The 18,953-nt window shown below is 46.9% G+C and overlaps 1 protein-coding gene across 2 annotated transcripts in view; it reads right to left on the bottom strand.

The window, feature by feature from the left end:
• Positions 1-6,862: 6,862 nt before the first annotated feature.
• The window catches only part of FAM124A (family with sequence similarity 124 member A), a 99,708-nt gene continuing 87,617 nt past the window's right edge, over positions 6,863-18,953 (bottom strand). For both annotated transcript variants that reach the window (XM_058686349.1, XM_058686351.1), the window contains one exon: positions 6,863-10,207. In XM_058686349.1, coding sequence (XP_058542332.1) covers positions 9,407-10,207 — 801 coding nt within the window. In that variant the 3' untranslated portion in view covers positions 6,863-9,406. The remainder of the gene's footprint in view (positions 10,208-18,953) is intronic.

Genomic DNA, 18,953 nt, shown 5'->3' with positions numbered 1-18,953 from the left:
AAATAATAACTGAAATTTAAACAGAGGTGAGGAGGGGGGAACAGAGAAAATTTCATACAAACGGATCAGAAAAGTCAGGGTTTTTCAGTCTGGAAGCATAAAGGCAGATGGGATTGAAAACAGAAAACAAAGTTAAAAATGGCGGAGGTTCTGTGTACATCCAGACTTGCTCAGCATGGCCTCGTGAGTCTTCCTCCTTGCCTACAATTCCTTCCTCTCCGCCCCCCCTGCAGGACATTTGGGTTGAATAACCACGAAGTGAACAGCCTGAGGCAGGTCAGGGGCCTTGACTTGGGAATGTGAAAATGGGGATTTATCATGAGTGGCACACCAGCGAGGCCGCTGAAGAGCTGTGACAAATGTGAATACCTCCCTCATGTGCTCATTTGAATCTTACTTATTCAGGTACTGCTTTGGACCACGGACTAGTTTATAATTTGCCTGGGTAGATCGGCCTTGTACCTAAACAACAGCAAGACTACCTGTGATTTGTCCTGAGTTACAGACGACCGAGTGCTTACACAGAATGACACCAGAAAGTGCTCTGGCAGCAAGAACCGGTCAGACTTCCTGAGGGAGGCGCTGTTCGCACTGGCCTTGGTGGAAGGTAGGGTTTGGGTGTTGGATGGGCGGAGAGTTGGAGGAATAAGCTGAGCTTTGGCATGCGGGTGGGGAAGCACAGGGTATATTTAGTGGAGAGTTAAGAGCCTGTTTGGCCAGAGCATAGAATAGTGCTAGTATGTACAAGGTGACGGGGGCCAGGTGGTGAGAACCTTGAGGGTGTATCTGGGGAGCGGGTACTTTTGCTTGGTTGGCAAGAAGGGGCCATGGCAGGAGGGTGTGCAAAGCACTTCTCAAAAAAAAATTGGCAGGAGTGGGGAGATGCGGGGGCCATGAAACTAGTTGGGAGTCTGTGGCCGTAGACGCGGGCAGTGGTAACACGGTTTATAAAGACACTGGATAGTGGGCGTGGCTCTCAGGCAGCAACATCAGGGGTGCAGAAATACTTTTGTAAATCAAACTGATTCGGACGTGGAGCCATCATCCTGTGTGTCGTAGGGAAGTTCCACTGTAGTTACAATTGAGTGCTGCCCTCCCCCGAATGGGGACATACAGGAGTCCAGGAGGATTAATGGTAGGTGAACTGGGGAAGGGTCTCTGGTCTCTTGTAGTCTTACTGACAACCTTGTCATCCTTGCCGTTCAGCCCCAGAGGCGGTCTTGAAGCCGGTTTCTGTATGGTGTAGACAAATTTCTTGAGAGGCGAAGTATCTGACCGCCCTCACTTTACAGATGAGGAAGTGGAGTCATGGAAGGTTACAGAACTTGTCCAGGGCTTCACAGCTAGTAAGGAAGGAGCCAGGATTAGAAGACCCTTGCTCTAATCACTAGTCTACAACACCTGTGTGGCTAGGGTTGGGGGGAAGGAACAGAAGGCACGTAAAACCTGGAGAGGGCGAAGAAGCAGGAATGGGGGCAGACGTGATGTGAAAATTGAGAACCCTCAAAGTGACTGGGTTTCTCTAGTTTTACAATCCTTATTTGTTCATTATAAAATTAATAAATGTTTATCATGGAAAATGTGTCAAGTGCAAAAAAGAAAATGAAACAGAAAAAATACCCCCCATGATGATACTATCCGGAAGCAAAAGCTGTTCTGCTTTGACATACTCCTTGGCAGTCTGTGTTTCTCTGCACTGTTTTACATGGTCAAGGGCAATCTATACACACGTGTTCAGGTTGTTTCCTAGTGGTTTGCTGTTACAAATTGTACTATGACCAACAGATGCATAAGGCTTTACTTCCGTCTTGGATAATTTCTTTATCCATCCAGGGATAGAGGCCTGGAAATTGAGTTACAAGGCATGAGCATTTGTAAGGCTACTGAGATCTATTGCCACGCTTCTCTCCAAAAAGGTTGCACCAATTACTGCTAAGAGCCATGTAGAAACAGAAATTGAGTATTAAGAACCTTTGCTCACTTGAAAAGTGAAAACGACCTCTTGCTGTGCCAGACTTGGCCACTTGATCTCGTTTGTTCCTTAGAATGACCCTATGAAGAAGGCCTCGTTTCTTAAAATATTATTAATCTTGCTGCCTCAGTTTGCTCCTGAGGCGAGTGCCCTACGCCCAGCTCTGATTTCCTCCACTTTATAAATGAAGAAACCAAAGGTGAGAAATGAAGGTGGTTTGTTTTTGTTTTTGTCTCTTTTTAAAAATTTTTTTAGAGAGAGTGAGCAGGGGAGAGGAAGAGAGAGACTCTTAAGCAGGCTCCACGCTCAGCCCAGAGCCCGACGCGGGGCTTGATCCCATGACCCTGAGATCATGACTTGAGCTGAAATCAAGAGTTGGGCACTCAACCACCTGAGCCACCCCAGTGCCCCGAGAAATGAAGTATTTTGATTCGGGTCACACGGCCAGTATGTCTCAGTGATGACATTCAAATCTGGTTTTTTGGATGTGAATGCTGAAGAGAGAAGAAACCATGAACAGAGCTGAGGACTCATGCGGCGGAAGGAGCTGGTCTTGCCTGGTATGTGAGTGTGGTGCTAGTTGGGTGTGGGTCACACTGATTTGGGAACCGGATGTGTCCCTGTGGCAGGAAGCTGGTCGCATGTGGTTGGGTCACGATCCTGAGCCTGCCTCCACAGCTGCCGCCGGTTCCCTGGATCCAGCGAGGGCACAAAGGTGAAGCTGGACAGGGAATCACTCCTGGGAAGTACGGGGCAGGGCCGTGAGCTCGGACACTGACCAAAGAAGCAAAGGGGTCCCTGTGGGTCCGCACAGCCAGCTCAGGTCATAGACCCAGACTGCCACTGAGCTTTATGGCTAAGGAGAATTCCAGAGCTGCTGGCATGGGGTGATTTACTTGTATAGGACACAGGAGGCTCATTTTGCAGGAAGTGGAACATAACTGTTGGAGTGGAAATAGGACCAGGACTCTCCTTGCTCAACAGATCAGCTTCCTCTGTTGAGCTGGGCTGCATTTCCGGTCTTTAAACCATGTCCAAGGGCAGAGGACCTGGCGGTCAATCTGTTCTACCCATTAGTGTTGTGTCCTCTCTGATGAGAATCAGACACACGGCAGGTGATGAGGAGGGAGGTGGAGGGGACGGTGGGCAGTTCTGGTCGTGGCCGGATAGGGGGCAGGCTGGCTGCTGAGGGCAGTGCAAACCCAGGCAGTTGAGGGGCGGTTGGCAAGTCGGAGCAGGTGTGGACGGTTGGAGCCTGTGAGTTGCGTGGAAGTTGGCCAAGCAGCGATGAAGGTTGGGTGGACGGGTGAGCCCCCCGCCCTGGGGAGGCCGGGCAGTGAGGCCGGGCCAGCGCTTGCAGGCACAGGACAGAGGGGAGCGTTGCAGGTGCCACACGGCCCGCGGCGCCTGAAGGAGAGAAGAGGCGGGAAGGCACAATGGGTTGCACAGGCTTGAGGCGTTGGGGGTTGGCGAAGGGAAGCTCAGCTGGAGATCTGGGAGCAGCAGCGGCGGCAGGTGGGCACAAGCACAAGGTCTGGCTTTGCCGGAAGCCGCTTGAGATGGAGGAGAGACAGAAGCCGGGAAGCTGAGGATGTGATGACGGACAGGCACTTTCCTGTCGGGGGGAATCGTCCAGAGAGACAGTGGCGAGGGGACAGCGGAACTTGTGTTGTAAAAAGCGCTGGGAAGCCAGCCCTCGCCGTGCTCCCTGCACTCGGGAATGTGAGGAGCCTGGAGCCCCGGGGTCAGAACACGTGCCATCCTGCAGCCCCAGTGTAGGAGGAAAGAACCTCAGCCTTCACTCAATACGTAGGAGGAAAGAACCTCAGCCTTCACTCAATACGTAGGAGGAAAGAACCTCAGCCTTCACTCAATACGTAGGAGGAAAGAACCTCAGCCTTCACTCAATACGTAGGAGGAAAGAACCTCAGCCTTCACTCAGTATGGCTGTGATGTAGGCATCGCAGGGCTTTCATGCAAATTACGCAATTTAAGTCTCCTAATTATCCCCCAAGGTAGGTATTGTTGTCCGTATCTTACAGATGGTGAAACTGAGGCCCAGGAGAGTGAAATAACTTGCCCTCAGCTCACACAGTGGGTGATGGTCAGAATTGGAAGCCAGGCCTGCTTGATGCCAAAATCTGAACATGTAGGTACTTGCACCAGAGGTTAATTCCATCAGAGCGATCAGCGGGACTATAAAATCTAAACATTAATGATGGTAGTAGGGGCGGCTGGTTCTCTGAGGGAGAGACGACGTCTCTTCTGTTCAGTCCCGGGTCCCGAGCACCCAGCCTGACACGTAGTGGAGCTCAGTAAATGCTTGTTGGATGAATAAGTGAATCTCTTCAGAGCAATGAAGGAGGTGGTACGGGGACCTGAATTCGTATCAATTCTCAGGAAGCTCGGGGAGGGAAGCTGAGGGGATTTGTAACTTATCAGGAAGGGCTTCCAAGTGCCAGGGAGAGGGGCAGAGAGTGGAGTAGACTTTGGAACCACAGAGCACGGGTGAGGATGCAGAGGGGCCTCCAGAAGATGTGGTCTCTCTATGCGTGTAGGCGAAAACCATGGGTAGAAGCCTCTGCTTTCTCAGTGGGATGTTGGCCTCATCACCTGCCCTCCACGTGCCAAACTATAGATTTGGTCTCCAGAGTGGAGGAAGCCAGCCTTCAGGCTTTCTGCCCTCTCCCCACAGTGTGGCTGGAGATGTCTAGCAAGGCTCAGTCAACCCATGGTTGTGTCTGCTCCTCCAGATCTTGTAAATTCCATCCTTCAATCAAGAAAGCTATCAACTTGGACCAAACTGGTATCCCTTGAGAGAAAATCATTCCTGGAAATCCCTTTCTAAGTGATTTTTAGAAATCTGTGCTAAGGAAAACTTGGTTCCCATTGAGGAATACCATCAAGGCAACTTAAATTATAATGAATTTAAGGCAATGTCACTAGATTTTCAAATCCTATGTGAGAACCAGGCTACTCAAGTTTCCCTTTTTGCTTTGGCTTCTGGGAGAGTCATCCACAACAGTTAGGTTTTTCTTTCGTTATGGTTGGCATATTTATGGACCCTTTAGCCCTTAGCCCTGCTTTTCTACTTCTATTTGCATTGTCTTCTGTCGTGATTTCAGTTGCTGTGATACCTTGTAGAAATAAAATAAATGCAGAATAATAGGTGGGAATGAAATGCTTTCTTGTTCATCTGGGTGGAGCCATCTTCAACGAAAAGGGTGGTTGCTGGCCCTCCTGGGCATGGCGGCCAGCAGGTGGCACCAAAGCTTTCCCACAGCCAGCTAGCTAGCAAGGTGAGTTGGCCTGAAGGATTTCGTTCATCAGGCCCTTTCTTGGACTGTGCCACACACATGCGGAGTTGCTCCTGTTCCAAAATGCTCTGAGCTTTGTTCTAGAGATTGGGCAAGGCTGACCTCAGGGAGCCTGGCTGGCTTCTTCCAGATGCTCAACTTATAAGACCAGTGTTTCAAATAACGGGGTGGTTGCAGCAATCTCCAACTGGACTAGGCCAGTTGGGGCCTGTGCCTCATCTATCTAAGCATTTTTTCTATATCATCTTAGGCAGCTGGAAGTGGGACCCTCATCACAGATGGAGAGTTCAGAAAGCATGCCATAGGGACCCAGAGAAGGGGCCTTTTCAGTTTCACCAAATAACTCTGGAGACTTCTGAAATGGCTATGTTGATCCTAATTTTGGGCACATAATTGGACAATAGTTATCACATCTCTAGAAAAATTATTAAAGACCAAAGTGTGCCAACATTACCATTGATATTTCTTCCGTTATTCACTCAAATTATGTGATTTAAAGACATTTTGTATCTAGACTTCTATGCCCAGGATTAGAAAACAGCCTTCAGTAAAAGTTGGAAGAGTTTAATTATATAAAAATCTTTAAATTCAGGTTCCTGACCCCTCCTGAATCCATTTTTATAAGGTAAAGTCAATTTCTCATGTTATTTTTCTCAGGCCTCTACTGTATCTGATCAATTGTATTTCCAAGGAATTAAAGAGAAACAGAACCCTATAAATCATAAGAGGCATTTGTGTTGAGACCAGAAACACGGAGAGATGTGGTGGGCAGGGAGGGGGAAAGAGGACTATTCAGCTCTCTCCACTGCTCTCCTGAAATTCAGATTTGAGATCATTGACCACAATGGCTTGTTGATAGCATTCTGGGGGTTTGGGAGGGAGGAGCTCTTCACGATTACTTTTATTTGTCCTAAAGAATCTCTTCCAGGAATTCTGAATCTACTTAGGTGTTTCTTACCTGATGAATTGGAGAATTCATTCATCTACACAGACTCCAGCAGGGGGAAAGAAAGACTCCTGTATTTTTCCTGATTTACATGGTTTTCCCAATAAAAGTAAACATTTGGTCTTACTTGGAACGTACTTTACAGCACGGTCCCACTGACTTCCATGTGACCATTCCCCTCTTCTTGGGTCACAGGGCTCAAAGAACACCCAGGACTATATTCCATTTTGTACACACGTCAGCCCTCCGATCACAAAATTATCTTTGGTAGCTCACCAACCCACCCCCATGGGTGACCCAAGATGATTTCTGTAGGGGCTGGCAGGTCAGTTAGGAACTACCTAAGAAGAATTTGATCTTTCTAGCCCATACTGGGTGGTATTTAGAGTAGACCAAGGTGGGACCATAAGCAGTAATTTGGAGAGTCTTTTTGGAAAAGAGACAAGAGATGGGTTGTCCTAGACCAGGACATGTGGCACCATGCCCCACCGCCTGTGCAACGCTGGGGGGAGATATAAGGTCAACAAGAGATTGGGCTCCATTAAATGACAAAAAACTAGGGCTAAAATCTAGATTTCCTACACCACAGAGCCTAATCCAGGAGGAAAATAATTTGAGACTGCCTCGTGTGTTTCAATTGAACAAATTTATTGAGCATTTACAGTATGTCAGCCATCTATCACGACAAAAGTAATGAGGATCCCCCAGTGGGTGTCAGGAGACTTCCTGGATGAGGAAAATGCTGGTGCACAGCTAGAAGTTGAAGCTGGGGCTTTGTCAACATCTCTCTGTGACATTCTTCTGCACAGGGTGTACGGGCACTTCTGACCACAGCCTGGGAGGGAAGGGGGGGGGATGCATGAATGTGTGTGGTGGGCTTCCTTCAGTGCTCCCCTTGTGTTACAGGGGCATCTTGCGTTTCCTGCTTTTAAATGGCATCGCTGACATCCTTTGGGGTCGCTGAACTGGGTAGACTGGACTGTGCCGAGGGTGGGTCACAAAGAAGGGATCGGATCAGACAGCATCAGGGTTGGGCTCCGACACAATCCTGGGGGTGCATGCAAGTATAATAAGGGTACTGGTAGGGGGGAAGCCAGGAGGAACCAAACTTGGCAGTTGGTCCACTTCTTTATGTCTCATGGACCTTTGCTACGCATGAGTTTGCCTCCTGTTCCTCAGAGGCTGCATCGACACCTCGGAGTTTTCTCTTCCCTAACGTTAACATGTTTCTCATCCTCAGCTGCCGTGAGTCACATTTCCGGAGGGGAGGTACACAGCTAGCGGCTTTCTAGGAACCATCTCAGCAGAAAGAAGTCCCTCACTGCTCTGAGCCCTGTGGTTCTGTAGTCACTGGCATGACGTGAGGACCCCACAGCAGCAGAGGGCTGCAGACTGAGAAGCTTTACTGTGGACTGTGCCCGAGATCGTAAATCAACCTCAGTCCAGCACGAGGCTTAGGCCGGTTCTTGTGAAGAAAGCTCTACTGGAACTCAGCCACGCCCATTCACGTACACATCTTCCATGGCTGCTTTCGCACTGTGATGACAGAGTTGAGTAGTTGCAACAGAAACCCAATGGCTGGCAAAACCTAACATGTTCATTACCTAGCCCTTTCTAGAAAAAAGTTTGCTCTCTCCTGGCCCAGAATTATAAGAGATCATGTTTTTATTTACTTAAAATGGAGCATATGATGATTTGGGAGGCCGGGAATATCCAGGATGTTTGGGACAGGATCTGAGCTTCTCGTTACAGGGAAGGCAAAGGCTTAACGGCAGCTTGGAGGACAGTGTCGACGAGGATTCTGAGGCGGTGTCTGGACTGGTCTGGGCACTTCCAGAGAGGTGAGAGCTGGGCTACGAGTCCTGTAGGCGAGGAGCACCCGATGAGGAAATGAGCAAGGCAAATAAATCCATGCCCTTCTTTCCCAAAGGTGAAAGCACTTGGCACTGCTGAATTTGGAACTGTAAACATACCCTCACTGGAGTGAGAAAGGTGACACTGAACTACCATTCAAGCTTGACAGAGGCAGACAACAGGCAGAAAAGGCTAAGGTTGGGCTCGAGCTCCTGCTTCAGTTAAGGCTTCTGTGTACTCATGGGAGGCTAGCAATGAAAGTGTTTGTCCAGGGCGGCATTTCCTGTAAAGCTTCCCATGTGGAGAAGATGGGGGCATTTATTAATCTGTGCAATCGAAATGCCGCTTAAAAAATGTTACAAATTATTTAAGGACGAAAAGCTCAGGGTGTGTGACAATGCACGTTTATTGGAGACAGTGGTATAAAATGTGGCTCCTGTCATTTACATAGAGACGTATATACGTAGCCCTTGGACTGTGGGTTTTAAAGTTGAAGAATCTTAACACTACCTACTCCAATGAGCAATTCTTCAGTGATCCAAATAAATCCGGGGAGTGGAGTGGTCCTCTGCAGACTCTCCTTGTTACGGTGAAGGTGTCACTGAAAGGTGGATGCCAGTCTGGTTTGGGGAACTCAAATCACAGAGTCTGTCACTCAGGATAAATCCTTCTAAAATATATTAGCTACCTTCGCATAAATCCAGATTTCCCGATGTCGCACGGCATCCAAGTGAGACACTACCATAGTCTGATATATGTTTACTGTTTTATCAAGCTGAGGTTTCTCACTATTAAGCACTCCCTGGAAATTCTCAGGGCCACTGGTCCCTGGTAATGCAAATACGTACGCAGAATCCAGTAAGCTGTATGTTACGTTATGGTGCACTAATCTCTCCTACAGGTCACTTAGTATCTTTCCCACATTCAACGTTTTGGCTTTAATTGTTTTTCCTTCACAGCATGAAAAATTGCCAAATCAGCTCCGGCTGACTAGGTTTTCTTTTCATTTCAAATAATTATAGGAAGCATTTAAATTGTATTAAGTGCACTAGACCGTATCTCAAAGGGAACGGAGGATTCAAAAAATTTTTACAACAGAAGCTTGAGAATTTATTTGCATAAAAACGCTGGTTTTTTTCCACCGAGTGTCTAGAAACCTGCCCCCTCTCAGGTAAGCATGGGCCGTGCGGCCAACGTGTGATGAGCCGGATCCCAGACAGACCGGGGAGCGAGGCTGAGAACGCGGGCAGGGTTCGGGCCCCAGCAGGGCCAGTAGGACCGGAGCCGGTGTGTCTGAAAAACAAGGGCAGAGGGTGTTCAGATGTAGAATTCCTCCATGGCATTGTCCACAGGTCCGGCCAACGCTGGGGGCGGTGGGGCATCCCCGCCGGTCTGCTCGGCGCTGGGAGCAGCACAGGGAGGCTCCGGCGCGGACGCTGTGAGCGAGGAGGGGCCGGAAGCAGTGGGAGCAGCAGCAGCTGTCGCGGAGGAGCTGGCGGGCCCTTTGGTGAAGAAAGGGAGGGAAGCCCAGGAGGTGTCTGTGGTCACTCCGCCCCCAGCGGGCAGTGGTCCGTCTCTGGAACCCCTGGGCTTGGACCAGTGGCCGCCGCATCTTGCAGAGGGGAGGGCTGCTTCCCCGGTGCCGCAGAACCTACTGGGTGCGGAATACGCAGAGACCACAGAGAGGTCCGAGGAGGACAGGCGGAGGCCCGTGTCCACGTCCGTCTCCTGGGCCCCCTCCAAGTCATCGATGGAGAGGAGGCAGCCATGCCTCCACTCCGATGCCCTGTGCCCCGCGTCACCTGTGTTTGAGAACCACTGTGGTAGGGCCGAGGAGCCCGGGGAGGGGTCTCCCGTGGGCAAACAAAACAAGGACTTGCTTCTCTGGAAAGGCCAGGGGAGGCTGGGAGGGCCGCTGGCTCGTTGGGGCCCAGGAGGCAGGCCCGTGGGGCCGGGCCCCAGGTGTGACCCTTCCGGCAGGGGCTGCTGGCTGCCGCCAGGTGTGCTGCTCGGGGCCGGGGCCGCGGTGCTCGGCGGCGGAGGCGCGGGATGAGGTCTCTGCTCTGACGGGGGCTGAGTTCTGCCGGGTTTCGGAAACTTCCTGTGCACCCTTTGCGCCTGTAGGGGGAAGAGGGCGCATCAGGTTAGCGGTGGGCGGGACTGCCACGAGACACACTTCCTGGTCACTGGAAAATTCCAGCAGGGTCACGGCCATCAAACAAGACCAGGAATTTCCTTCTCCGAACTCTAACGCGAAGACAGAGGCGGCAGAGCTGGGGAGAGTGTGGCTCATCTCAGCCTGAGGAGCCCTCTCTGAACCTGGGAGGAGATACAGGCCCTGGCCTTGCAGGGAGTAACTGCTCGCTCAGCGGATTAGCCACAAGAATGAGGGTTGGGCTGCGCACGGAGGAGGGAGATAAGAATTACCAGTAAGTGCAAACAGGATGCTGGGAGGGTGTGTTTCTCTCCAACCAGAGCACCACTGTTTGCGTGTAACTCATGGGAAGATGAGGGCGATCAGGGTGGGGTAGCACAGAGCATCTCGGCTCAGAAAACACGGGACTTGATTCCAGTACATGTGTGATTGCCAGGACATATCCTAGGGGTGGCCCGTGGCTCAGGGCAGTATATCTGTGACGAGTGAGGGGCTATCAGGAAATTAGCATTTATTTACTTGCCGTCTGGGGCCACCGATCCTCCACAGACCTTGCCTTCCAGGACCTGGACAGGAAAGGGGGCTGCTGACTACTGCCTGCCACCGTGGATGCCCCACAGACCTTGGATAAGCCGTCTCTCTGCCTTTAACACCTCACCCTGTTGTGCTATTCCCCCACCCTCCCTGTGGCGCACCAGGAACCTGCTTCCGTTGCACAGAACTGGGGACTTCTCTTTCCGCTGCACATTCCCACTTGGGTCTGCTTCTCTGAGATTCTCCGCCTGGCCTAGCTCAGTGCCCAAGCTTACGGGCCAACCTTACTATGCAAAGTTTCCATGAAATAATGGTTTTGGGACTAGCAGGTCTGGCTCTATTAAGTACAGGATCATCTGATTTATGAATCCTTGAGATAAGGATTAGGAGGATGGTTTACTATCAGAGATATTTCCTGGCACCCAGCAGGCTATGAGACACCGGCCCTTCCCTACACAACAAGCACCCTTACCTCCCTATTAAATGGGAACTGAGTCTTCCCACAGCCACTTGGGAAATACAGTTGAATGTAATATACATTTATCGTGCATCTGTTATAGGCAAAGGAGGAAGGACTGCAATGAGACTCAGTCTTTGACCGCATGAAACTTACATTTCATTGAAAGGATAGGAGACAAAAAAGAAATTGGTCAGACAAGAACGAGACTGTGATGACGGGCACAATAATAGGGCTATGAGGGCAAGACCATGCCTGCCCGGTAGGAGCAGAGGAGTCTTCAGGGGAGGTGGCCCTCAAGGTGAGCCTTTGAGATGGGCAGCTGTTCTCCTGGTGGATGGCATGAGTGGAGAGGAGGCTGTTCTGGAGAGAGGCCAATTCAAACAGAGGCTGACTGTTGGCAGGTAAGCAAGGAACTTGCAGGGGGCACTGGTAGTCTGGCTTGATTACAGTGCAGGTGCATGAAAAGCAGTGACAGAAGATAAGTTGCAAATGGAGTCTAGTGCCATAGTGGTCAAGGAGACCTTGACTAACTGGGTAAGAAATCTACATACTTCTCTTTATGTTGAAGTCTTAATTGTTGGAGTTTTTTTGACCAACAACTATATGAATATATGACCATTCCTTTCATTGATTTCTAAGATCTTTGCCTAATTGCAGATATTGCAATCTTTTTTTTTTTTTTAAGTTTTAAAATTTATTTTGAGAGAGAGCATGCGCATGTGGGGTAGGGGCACAGAGGGAGAGAAAGAATCCCAAACAGGATCTGCGCTGATGTGGGGCTTGATACCACGGCCATGAGATCATGACCTGAGCCAAAATCAAGAGTCAGATGCTTAATGGCTAAGCCACCCAGGGGCCCTGATATCTCGTAATCTTATAAACAGACTCATTGACTCATTCTTTCAATCAACATCAAGGAGGGTCTTTTATGCAGGGCTTCCTCACTGGTGTGTTTACGCTTTGAATGGGTTATCAAAGGCAAGCTGAGATCTGGATCTCTTTCACCAGCAGCCTGTTGCACTATATAAATATTATCATTTTCTATGTGCTCTTTGGTGTGAGAAATGTCTGGAGGGCCAGGACAGATAATTTTGCGTAAGACATGGTCTTAGCCCCCAACAATTAACAATACGATGTTCAAGTATAATAAAGTGAGCTCTGATGATAAAGCGAATGGCAATATACAAGCCATGTTAAGGCACAGAGGAGGGAGAGGTTGAATAGGGGTGAGGCAGCATGGGGAAAGGTAGGGTCACACTTGGATGAAATCTTAGAAGTGGAAGAAGTGTTTGCCACCTGGAGGGCAACAGGTGAAGCATGGAACCACACTCAGGCACAAAAGCAGCCTGATCAGAGGCTGGAGGCAAGAACCAAAGCCAAGAGGTGAGCTCTGAGAGGCGAGAGGAGTCTTGTCGTGGTGGGCCCCAAATCATGTAGTATGTATAAGGCACCTGCATTTCAAAACCCAAAGGCCTGAAAGCAAGATGGTGGCATGGCCAAATCTGTGGCAGCAGGCTAAAGGAGAAAGGACTGGATGGGGAGGGGGGGCAAGACTGGTGGCAGAAAGAGCATTTGGAAGATACTGCTGTAGTCTTTCACTTTTTAAGATTCATGTCAAGTAAGCTGTATTTTCAGTTGCTCGCATGAGTTTCTTAAACATCAGTTCAGATATTCAGGATTTTGTATGGCTTTGCTGTCCACCCTTCCTGATCCTCTCCTTAATTCTCAGTCTCTACATCCTGTAGCGTGGATGTGTACCCTTGTCCTGCCGATTCTACTCCTGCCCTCCAGGCTCTGGAGAGCATCCTGAAATTCCCAAATCATTCTGCCAAGGGTGGCTTAAGGAGCTAAAGGTGAAAGTGGCAATTGAGATTTCTGACGGTCTGAAATTACTGACGCTTGAAGAATGTGACGCAGAGTGCTTTTAGTGCAGGTTGTAAGTGGGTTCGGTGCCAGTCTTCTAAAGATAGTGCTCCACAAGGCTGTCCTCACCATGACACTTCAGTTTGCAGCAGCCCCAGCTTTTATGTGCACGAGGGACCTTGCTGAACATGGCAAGAAGACTTGGAGCTGAGCTGGTTCCTGCTGGAGGTATGATCCACTCAGTAGGGCTTGCTGCTCCATGCTCCGGCATCGCCCGGACTCCCACCCAGCCCTTCTGACTCTGGAAGGGTAAGCATGAAGAGTCCTACCTTTGGGATGGGGACAGGAGCAGCCTCTGAAGGCACAGCTGTGCCCAAGAGGTATCACAGCGAGGTGGCTGTCGGGGAGGCAAACTGATTTTCTTACTCGCTGGAGTTTGGCCAAACAAGAGAAGATAAATCATGAAGCTCTTTACAGAAGGAAGTCCTCGGGGATGGAGGATGCTTTGGGAGGGGAGAGGCAATGTTCATTAATTAAAATGTCTATCAGGGCCAATTCCCCGGGGTGCCCCAGTGTATTTTCTTATTTGGAAATTTTCTTACACATTACCCTATCACTTCCATCTTTGGAGCCTTATTCGAGGAGCACGCTCTTGGCGAGCATGTTGGCATTCTCAGTATGCTTGAAAAAGGGAGCCTCTGAATATTACTTCCTGAGAAGCCAAAGGCCAAGGTTCCCAAGAAAGAAAGTGCTAGGAGACCTCTCAATCTTTCCGCTGTCAGGGACAGTGTGGTGTTAACTTTGACTTAAAACCAGGAACAACTGGCAGAGGAGGAACACTTGATGGCAGGTATTGTCATCGCTGTGCTTGTTTAACAAACCTACCTGTGCTCTCTTATTTTTACTCCATCATGAAGGCAGGAATTCAGATAAACCCTCAATTATGCTGCTTTGAAGAGAGGAGGAGGCACCTGGTGTTTGTCACCAGAGGGGGGCCCAGGTGCACCGTGGAAGTGCCAGCTGGGCAGGTGGGGCTCCAACTGGACCGGTGTTGGCTGGTGGTAATGACAGGGCCTGGGGGCAGGGAGCTGCAGGAGGGTGGCTGCGAGCCTCCACACCCCAGCTCTCGGGCTGAGCACACGTGGGATGTGTTTGGAGCACATCTGGTATTCCCTGGTGGTATTCCCCAGCTCTGTACAGAAGAAGCAGGGTCTTGTCTGTCTGAAAGACAAGTCGCGTAGACCAAACACGGAGCTGCTTTCTTGTGTCCTCCTGGCTGCGGTAGCTGTTTCCGGCCTCTCTCGTCTGCTCGTCTGACTTGACCAGGAACACTAGAGGCTGAGAATGAATGGTTGGAGATGTCTCAGGAAACCCCTCCCCAGGTGATCTTTCCAGAGTTGAAACAATACCCTATGTGCCCTCCTTCCTTGGAAGCCTCTCTCTGCCCTGGCTTTTGTCCCTCAGGACTGCCTTCTGTGACAGCAGCAATGTACCTCGGGGTCACCTTCCTTTCTCTTTGAAGCAGTGCAGGCTAGCTGACTCACTGGAAGCCAGTGGTTCCCCCCTTTGCTATTTATGGAACAGAATGGCATTAGATAAATGAATCTGCTTAAGGCAGCTAGCCAGGAGATCTGATTATGTCTCTGAAATCCTCAAAAACTTGAAATTGCAGTAATCAACCCAGAAGCTTCTCATGCAACTTTGAGCATAAACAGTTTGCAGTTAGGGAGGTAAAGGAGTCTGAGCCGAAGCATCTTTTTCAATGATCTGGGTGTCAGTAGGTTCATTCCCTGGCACATGGGTAGATTCCCCAGTGAAGGGGATTCTGCCCCTGACCCAGTGACCCTGGGCAGTGTCACACCGGAGTTCACATTCATCCTCACACTTCCTTTCTGAGAAAGGTCATTTCTTGTTGTGTCCTTGGCACAAACACAACTACTGTGGCATCGTCTGCTATGTAATGAGCCAGCAATAGAGCTTTTAAACCAGGGACTAATAAAAAAAAAAAATTAGGGGCAATTCAAGGAAATTGGGCAATGGGTTCACATGAGAAATCAGATTTTTGTTCTAAAGAAAAACACATCCTCCTTCTCCTTTCACTGTCCTTTGGGAAGTTTCCATATAACCACTAAGAGGGATACCCACAGGCAAAGCCTATGTTGTTTGTGAAATTCTTTAAAAAATTTTGAATAAAATTATTTTACCAAAACAATTCTCATTAAAATATAGTTGATATATAACATCAGTTCCAGGTGTACAACATAATTTTTCGATGTTTATGTATATTGTGAAATAAGCCTAGTTAATCCATCACCACAGATAGACTTTTTTTTCCTGTAGTGAGAACTTTTAATTTGCTTAGCAACTTTCAGTATACAGCCCAGTATTGTTAACTGCAGTCATCAGGCTGTGTTACATCCCCAGGGCTTATTTGATAATTGAACGTTTACATCTTTTGAACAGCTTCACTCCCCACCTCCCAATTCTGACCATCACCAGTCAGTTCCTTGTATCTATGATTTTTTTTTAAATCCACATATAGGTAAGATCATATGGTACCTGTCTTTCTCTGACTTAGCATACTGCCTTAGCACAGATAGACCCTCTGTTGTCATAACTGGTGGAATTTCCTTCTTTTTCTATGGCTAAAAAAAAATATTTTTCTTTACACGTTCATCTGCTGGTGGGCACATAGGTGGCTTTCGTACCTTGGCTATTTTAAATAATGCTGCAGTGTACGTGGGAGGGTGCGTGCAAATATCTTTTTGCATTACTGTTTTCATTTTCTTTGGATGAACGCTTACGAGAGGAACTGCTGGATCACATGGTAGTTCTATTTTTAGTTTTTGAGGAATCTCCGTGATGTTTTCCACAGCGGCTGCAACAATTTACATTCCACAGCCTTTACTCCTCATCCTTGAGAACACGTTGTTTCTTGTCTGTTTGGTAATAGCCATTCTGATTGGGGGGAGGTGGTAGATAGCGTTTGTGGTTTAGATTTGCATGTCCCTGATGATTAGCGATGTGAGCACCGTATTATGTACCTGCTGGCCCTCTGAAAGCCCCCTATAGAAAAATCTCCATTCAGCATCTCTGCCCATTTTTTAATAAGATTTTTTTGTTTATTTGCTACTGAGTCACGTGAATTCTTTATCTGGATATCAACCCCTTACCAGATACATATTTTCTTCCACTCAGTAGGTTGCCTTTTCATTTTGTTGATGGTTGCTTTTACTCTGCTGTGCAGAGGCCTTCTAGGGTGCAGCCTCACTGTTTATTTTTGCTTCTGCTGCCTTTCCTTTTGGTGTCAAATCCAAAAAATCATCACCAAGACCAATGTCAAGCAGCTTACCACCTGTTTTCTTCTAGGGATCTTATTTCAGTTCTTAAGTTCAAGCATTTAATCCATTTCGAGTTTGTTTGTATGTGTGGTATAAAACAGTGGTCCAGTTTCATTCTTCTGCATGTGGCTGGCTGTCCAATTTTCCCAGTCCCAGTTGCTGAAGAAACTGTCCTTTCTGCATTGTATATTCTTGGTTCCACTGTTGTAAATTAACCAACCACATGACTCTTTGTGTCTGTTTTCATGCCAATACCATACTGTTTTTATTGTTATAGCTTTGTAATATAGTTTGGAATCAGGAAGTGTGAAGTCCCCAGATTTGTTGTTTTCTTACGATTGCTTTGGCTATTCAGGATCCTCTGTGGTTCCATACACATTTTAGGATTATTTGTTCTAGGTGTATGAAAAATACCATTGAGATTTTGATAAGGATTGCACTGAATACGTAGATTGCTTTAGGCTGTATGGACATTTTTTTTTTTTTTTTTGGCAATACTGATCATTTCCTTCCAAACCATGAGCATGAAATACCTTTCCATCATCTGTGTCTTCTTCAATTTCATCAATGTCTTTGGTTTTCAATGTATATAGGTCTCTCAACTTGGTTAAATTCATTTTATGTACTTTATTCTTTTGATGAAATTATAAATGGTATTGTCTTAATTTCTCTGATAGTTCATTAGTGTATAGAAATGCCAGAAATTTGTATATATTGATATTGTATCCTGCAGTATGACTGAATTCATTAGTTTTAACAGGGCTTTTTTTGTTTTTTTGTTTTTGTTTTTTTTGGTATAGGCTTAAGGGTTTTCTATTTATAGTATATAATCCATCAATAGTGACAGTTATTACTTTTTTCTTTGCAATTTGGGTGCCTTTTATTTCTCTGTCTTCGTTAACTGATGTAAGACTTGCAATATTACACTGAATAAATGTGGGGAGAGTGGGAATCTTTTGTTTCTGGCCTTAGAAGAAAAGTTTTCAGCGTTTTACCACTATGTATGATGTTAGCAGTGGGCTTAACTGTTATATATATACCTTTATGATGTTAAGGTGTGTTGCTTCTATACCCAACCCCAGTTTTTTTTGTAAATGTGGAATTCTGTCAAATGCTTTTTCTGCATCTATTGTAATGACCATACAATTTTTATCCTTCATTGTGTTAATGTGGTATATAACACTGATATGCAGATTTTGAACTATCCTTGCATCCCTGGAATAAATCCCCCCTTGATCATGGTGTATAATCCTTTTAATGTATTGTTCAATTCAGTCTGCTAATATTATTTTGTTGAGGATTTTTCCATGTATGTTGATAAGGGATAATGATTTGTAATTTTCTTGTGGCATCTTTGTCTGGTTTTGGTATCAAGGCAATGCTGGCCTCGTAAAATGAGTTTGGAGTGTTCCCTTCTCTCCTATTTTTTGGACGAGTTTGAGAAGGATTGGTATTAATACTTCTTTACATGTTTGGTAGAATTCACCAGTGAAGACATCTGGTCCTGGACTTCCATTGGGAAGTTTTTGATTATTCATTCAGTCTCCTTATTAGTAATTGGTTTGTTCAGATTATCTATTTCTTCATGATTTAGTCTTGGTAGATTTTATGTTTCTGACAATTTATCCATTCTTTCTTTTCTTAAAATTAAAAAAAAATATTTTTGATAGAGTGTGCAGGGGAGGGACGGAGAGAGAGGGAGACACAGGATCTGAAGCAGGCTCTGTGCTGACAGCAGAGAGAAAGCCCAATCTGGGCTCAAAGTTGTGAGGTCATGACCTGAGCCAAAGTTCAATGCTTAACTGGCTGAGCCACCCAGGTGCCCTGGCATATAATTTCTCATAGTAGTCTCCTATGATCCTTTTTTTCCGTGGTACTCAGTTTAACATCTCTTTCATGTCTGATTTTTTTTTTTTTTTGAAGGATGTCCTTGTTTTTTTTTGTGATGAGTTGAACTAATGGTTTGTCAATTCTGTTTTAGCTTTTCTTAGGTTCATTGATCCTTTATTATCTCCTTTCTACTAAATCTGGGTTTTCTTTTTTCTTTTTCTAATTTCTTGAGGTGTAAAGTTAGGTTGTTTATTTGAGCTCATTGTGGTCTCTTGATGTAGGCATTTATCTCTATGAACTTCTGTCACAGAAATGCTTTAGCTGTGTCGCACATTTTAGCATGTGGAATTTCCATTTTGTCTCATTGACAAATGAGACACTATAAAATCATTATAAAATAACCTTTGTCTCTTATTACAGTCTTTCTTAAAGTCTATTTTGTCTGATAGAAGTATAGCTTACCCCTGCTTTCTTTCCACTGGAAAATCTTTATCCCTTTACTTTCTGTCTGGAAGCATCTTGTAGGTAGTATATAGATACATCTTGTATAGAGATATGTTTTTTAAAATCCATTCAGCCATTCTGTCTTTGAGGGGAGAATTTAGTCCATTCACACTTGCTTCTTTATTTGCTTATTTATTTATTTTGATAGAGACAGAGAGCAAGGAGGGGAGGGGCAGA

This window comes from Neofelis nebulosa, chromosome 1 (genome assembly GCF_028018385.1).
Source record: "Neofelis nebulosa isolate mNeoNeb1 chromosome 1, mNeoNeb1.pri, whole genome shotgun sequence".
NCBI classification, from domain to species: Eukaryota; Metazoa; Chordata; class Mammalia; order Carnivora; family Felidae; genus Neofelis; species Neofelis nebulosa.
This window is presented reverse-complemented; position numbering and strand designations above follow the sequence as displayed.